General features: G+C 36.7%; 1 protein-coding gene across 4 annotated transcripts in view; it reads right to left on the bottom strand.

The window, feature by feature from the left end:
* The window catches only part of LOC134798226 (microtubule-associated protein RP/EB family member 1), a 140,955-nt gene extending 135,342 nt beyond the window's left edge, over positions 1-5,613 (bottom strand). For 2 of the 4 annotated variants that reach the window (XR_010145166.1, XM_063770597.1), the window contains exons 1-5: positions 5,487-5,613; positions 4,863-5,151; positions 3,169-3,409; positions 1,953-2,056; positions 998-1,153 (exon numbers count right to left, since the gene is read on the bottom strand). Coding sequence is in view for 3 of the 4 variants with exons in the window: in XM_063770597.1 (XP_063626667.1) it covers positions 998-1,153; positions 1,953-2,056; positions 3,169-3,409; positions 4,863-5,129 (768 nt within the window). In the remaining variant the exon portion in view is untranslated. Of the gene's footprint in view, positions 1-997; positions 1,154-1,952; positions 2,057-2,764; positions 2,988-3,168; positions 3,410-4,862; positions 5,152-5,297; positions 5,397-5,486 lie in introns of those variants that run through there. The other 2 variants (XM_063770599.1, XM_063770598.1) reach the window with 2 other exon arrangements.
* Positions 5,614-6,000: the final 387 nt, after the last annotated feature.

Raw genomic sequence — 6,000 nt, forward strand, 5'->3', positions numbered from 1 at the left:
TGGAAAGTATTTGATAAAATGTGACCGTAATTATAACGTGCTGCCATACTTGAAAAACTTATTTAATCGACACGTTTCAAAAATACGACTATACAATACGTAAAATAATTTTTTACAGCATGGCATCATCATATTCTGTTTGTTTGGATACAATTATACCTAAAAAAAATTATTCCAGATTATAACTACGGGGCGGACGACTGTGAGACTTAAGCCAAGACAGAAAAAAAAAAATTTTTTTTACGATTTGTACCAGTATGGCATTTGGATTTTTGGAAATTATATGATGCAATGTGACCATTATTATATTTGCCATACTTCTAATAGGGGAAAAAAGGGACACCATACTTGAAATTAAAAAAAAAATTGTACACATTTGCCACCTCCTACAGGTATGGCATTATGAGATTTCCATTTATGATCACACAGAAAGTGTTGAAAAAAAATTTCAAGATGGTACAAATCGTTTAGCAAAAAAAAATTAACTCCCTTGCGGCGGTATGGCGGCCATTTGGAACCATCCGAAAAGTATGGCATGGTGATGTCCATGAATGGCTCCTCGACGTTGATCACCTGTGCAAAAATTAGCTTGGCACAAATGATTGAATTCTTTTTTTTTTAATTAATGTGTTCGCCTCAGTATGGCGGGCTGTAAGTCACACCGGAGAAGTATGGCATTACGCTACCGCCTACTTCTTTTTTATGGACTATCGGAAAATACGAGGATTTTTGTGGAACAAATCGTACGACACTCGTATTTTATCCGACACGTTCGACTAACGCCCACGCGATTGGGCCGCCGGTACCAGCGCTATGACCATCATTTTTCTTTCCTTCATTACATACTTAGACCCCTGACGAACCGCCATACTGGTACAAATGACCCAGTAAAATGTGTCACTATCTCCCGGTCTATTATATAAGTAAAACTAACAAGTGTAAATCGGCCTTATTTCCTACCATAGTTATATTTGCAAAAAGTCCAGTGATCACTTACCTCAGTCGCATATAATATGTCGAGGATTTTTTGAACAATTGGGCCAGTTTGTTGTTCTTCCATTTCTTGACAGATCACCTCTATGTCCCTGAGTTTCCCGAAGTAGAAATCTCTTTCCTTCTCAAGGCCATCTACTGTGGCTTTTAGTTCGTTTACCTGAACAACAGTTACATAATTATAAATAACAATAAAAATAATTTACAAACTAACTGTTACTCTAACATGTTGTTTTCCATTAATATACTTTGATAGGGTGGAGCTATCCTATTACTAAGACTCCGCTGTCCGTCCGTCCGTCCGTCTGTCTGTCACCAGGCTGTATCTCACGAACCGTGATAGCTAGACAGTTGAAATTTTCACAGATGATGTATTTCTGTTGCCGCTATAACAACAAATACTAAAAAACAGAATAAAATAAAGATTTAAGTGGGGCTCCCATACATCAAACGTAATTTTTGACCGAAGTTAAGCAACGTCGGGAGCGGTCAGTACTTGGATGGGTGACCGTTTTTTTTTTTGCCGTTTTTTGCATTATGGTACGGAACCCTTAGTGCGCGAGTCCGACTCACACTTGCCCGATTTTTTTTCCTTAATAGCTTCAAAATAATATTTGCCTGCCTAACCAGCAAAATATATTTCTGTACAGGAATATATTTCCAATAACACCTTGTTATACCATATTTTATGTGAATAAAGAATTTTCATTTTTCCAATAGATATTTAAAATTGGCGACGAACATGCAAAAACAGAATTTTACGACGACATAGGGACCTATTAGGAATCTTGAAATTTATAATAGGTATTTTGCTCATGTGACGAAACTTGCCGTGGTCGATCGTGGTGAATTACAAGTTGAATTTGGCGACCTTGTGCCAGACATCTTCCGAGGCCTTACTCTTAGAAAGTAGCGTGGTTAGGTACATGTCGAATTAAAATAGGTAACAATAATAATACCTGAAGGTTCAGTTCATCCAGAGCTTTAGAGTCGCCTTTCGCACTTTGATTTAACCTAGAGAGGTTCACGGGGGGCGACCGCACCGCGGTGTTGGCCTTGCCGACTGTGAAACAAAAAAATGTCATTAGATTGATGGCTAATTATTTGTTATTTACTTCTGTATGTATTCAAAAAATCAATCAACGTTTTCTGGGTGTTTCGTCATCATGTTTAAATGGTAACATTTTCATAAAATACAAAGATTGGATTATAATTTCATAATAGCCATAAACATAAGAAAAAGGTGATTAACAAAAACTGATTTCTTGGCATATGTTTATGGTGTGCGTTTACTTTACTGATCATTAAATTTTTGTTATTAATGCAAAGTTTAAATATAAATGATATATATGTACAGGTACATATATATGTATTTCAAATAATATATCATTTGCATGTAATTAATCATATATACCTACAATAAAATTACTGAATATATTAGTCAGAATGAAATACAATACCTCAGTGCATATTTACACAATTGTAATAAATTAAATAATTATGTGAGGATCATGCAATTTTGAAATGTGATATTAATAATAGAGAACAAAATTAAGGATTATACTAAATACCCATTAAATATATTATTTTTCGTTTCAAGTATAAGCAAAATGATAATAAAATAATATATTATTGACAATTATATAAATGCAATGGTTCATATACGTAAATAGACTAATATTTTAACAATCCAGTCTGATAATTTGTTTTATGTGTGTCATTGATGAGTGAAGCACAACTATAAAGCGTAATAAAGAAAACAGAATAGTACTGGTTTGGGGTCTGGCCGGCACCCTGGCGACAGGCGCCACGGGCTTCTTGGGGCCCCCGCGCGGCGCCGAGGCGCCCCCGTGCCCCATCGGGAGTCCCTCCCGGGCGGCCAGCGCGTCATAATCCGTGCCTCCGTAGTTGGCATCAAAGAATTTCTTGAACCATTGCAAAAACTCAAAGTTATCCTGGAAACGACCCTTCACCAGTTTGTCAATGGGTACTATCTACAAAAGAAAAAAAGAGGAAAGTAAAATAAAATGACGACGCAAACTACAGTGGCGGCCGAGGCCGGGATGAGGCGCTCAGGACACACTCAGAAAGTTAATCATGTTACTGATAACGGACAACGTTTCTGGGTATGTATGAGTGGTCAGTGGTGGATCGTGCATGAGTCGTGGGACGTACTGCCGGAGGGCGGTGCGGCGCGGCGAACGCGCTGCGCGGGCGCGGGCGCAGGCGCGAGCGCCCCGGCGCACAGGGGCACGCCCGTTTCGCACGCGCCCGACCCGATCATAAAGCCGCCTCGCGCCTCGAATGCATCATACTCGCGTCCGTCATAGTTTGCATCGAAAAACTTTTTAAACCACTGCAAGAACTCAAAGTTGTCTTGAAACCTTCCTTTGATCAGCTTGTCCACGGGGATCACCTATAAAATGAGTGGTCTTAAAAACAGTGCTCTCTTATGTTATGACCTAGGTTTTGATCCTGTTTTTACTAAACTTTTGAGTTTGAGGAGAGGTGGTGACAGGCCATGAGAAATAAAATTAATTGATATATATACTTACTTAAAATAAATACCTACCCTTTGAACAAGTTTGTATGAAAAGTAAATCTTAACTTACATAAAACCATGGTCTAATAAAACATGGTCTTCTATTCCCAGAGTGACACGGGCCTACGTCACAATAACATTGCCACTTTATTTCAACATAACATGTTACATGGGTACATTATAGCTATGGTTAATAAGTTAAAATATTTCTTTATAATTTTATCATTTTCATTTATAATGTATTTTATCTTAAATTTTACAATAACACGTCATTTTTAATTATTCGTTAGCAATATCTTCCGATTCACAAAAGAAATTTCAGACGTTCGGGTAATTCTGTTTACATTACTGGCAACACAGGATAGCGCTGTCACATTTGACAATTCGGATCTAGATAACTTCATGCCCTGACCGTCATCCTTGTTATTTCTTTCTCGCTCAGTGTCAGCAGTCGCAGTGTTTTCCAAACTTTTCACGTCGTAAGCTTGGTAATTAATGTCTAACTGTGAATTAGTTTTTTAAACGTTTGTCTTGTATAGATAAATAAAGTTTAATTTAATACATTAGATTTGTTTTATTTTACTATGTTTCTACATGAATAACTTAAAATTAATGCCGTTAAAATATTCACTGTTGGTTAAAATTCTCCCACATTTTAAAGTTTGAGAACCTGTAAACAGCATGATGACGTAGGCCCGTGTCAGTTAGGTCATACGCGAATCTCGGAATAGAGTACCAGGCGGAGTATATTATTATACCATGCATAAAACTGTATTTTTGAACAGTATCACAGCATAATTAACATTACTATAGTTTTACTTAACCCCATGACAAGTGCTGATAATCAGCAGCAGCCTTAACCACTGTGAGGCTCGAGACAGTAAATGTTTGTGAGGCCCTTGTCTCTTCTGCTAAGTAAAAATAATCGCACCACATAAGGCCCCCCTGCTGATAATGTTATCACTATGTTGTGCCCATCAAAAAAAAAAAATTCAGTCATCAGTTTAAAATCTCTGTCCCAATGACAAATTTGATTGAATCATAAGACAAATATGTCAATTATCAACAATGATTCACATGCTGTTATTTATTGCTTGCATATTTATAAAACATTAATTAAAAAGATGCAATTACAATATGCTCAGATAATGTGTTCATTACAGAATTAATCAATAATATATTTAAAAACCACTTCTGTAAAATACCTGTCATAAAAGAGAAAGTAGCCTACTAGTAGGTTGAAAAATACAGTTTAGATTGGTAATTATTTTATACGTTATTGTGACGACATAATGTAAAACTTCGGAGAAAAAAAAAGAAAACTTACCTTGTCCACTTGCATTTTTTTAAAGCCTGCTTGTAAAATTTTGAAGTTTTGTATGTACTCATGTTCTAGATTCGTTTTGAATTTAATGCGCTTCATGGGCACGCTGCCTGGGAAGAGCATGTCCATGAATTGGCAGTACGCGGCGCCTGTACACAGCTCCTCGATCTTGGCGAAGCTGGACTGCAGGCAGTCGTTCACCCACGCCAACATGTCATGTCGAGACAGATTCTCCGAAGTCACGTTAGTTGAATATACGTTTACTGCCATATTTCAGGTGCAGTATTCAACCCTGCAACAAAAATACATAAGTTATGTCGGAACAGAAATTCACTTAAGAAAAAAAGCCGATCTAAAAATAGGCCGTCGCGTATACTAAACGGTGAAATCGAAGTTAAACATGTAGGCTTCAGCACTAGAACATAATAAATTAACAACCTTTTACAGTAAAATTAGTTAAAAACGATTTTAACACCGATGATTATAAAAATAACAGTAAAACTTCTAGACCGACGGCGGATGTGGTTATGATGACAGGCATTGAGGACGACTCATCAAAAATCTGTCGATTGACATTTGGGTCGGCTTATAATTTAAGATTTTCTTTTAAGTATACTGTTAACGTACCTTGTTTAAATTCGATCTTGAGGATTTTCTGTAACCAGTTACAAATACATAGAGTTACGGTTGAGCAAAATTGTTAAAATAATTTTGTCTAAAACGTTCGCCTATTTTTTTTATTTGAAGCTTTTAGCATAGACAAAATGCATAGACAACGAGAGAACTTATTTCACGCGTCAGTGAAGCACAAACCGGTTTTATCCGAAAAAAATTTTTACGCAAACTACTCAGTAACAGTGCTATTATAGATCTCTTTGTAGTCTGTGATTATAGTTGCTCTAGAACAAAGAATATAATACTCACTAGGAGAAGAACGGTAACTCCATACAAAAAAATGTCCCCAACCGTTTATACGTTTATACTAGTGGCGCCGTCTTTGTGTACCAATGGAACTAAAGTTGACAACCGGTTTAGCCTGGCGGGTATTGATAGGTAGTAATTCTGTTGATAAACATATTTGTTATCTTCATATCACGAAATATATGCAAGATGCAAATATTACCCCTTGTTTGTGGTATTA

The sequence above is a fragment of the Cydia splendana genome, chromosome 16 (genome assembly GCF_910591565.1).
Source record: "Cydia splendana chromosome 16, ilCydSple1.2, whole genome shotgun sequence".
Lineage (NCBI taxonomy): Eukaryota > Metazoa > Arthropoda > Insecta > Lepidoptera > Tortricidae > Cydia > Cydia splendana.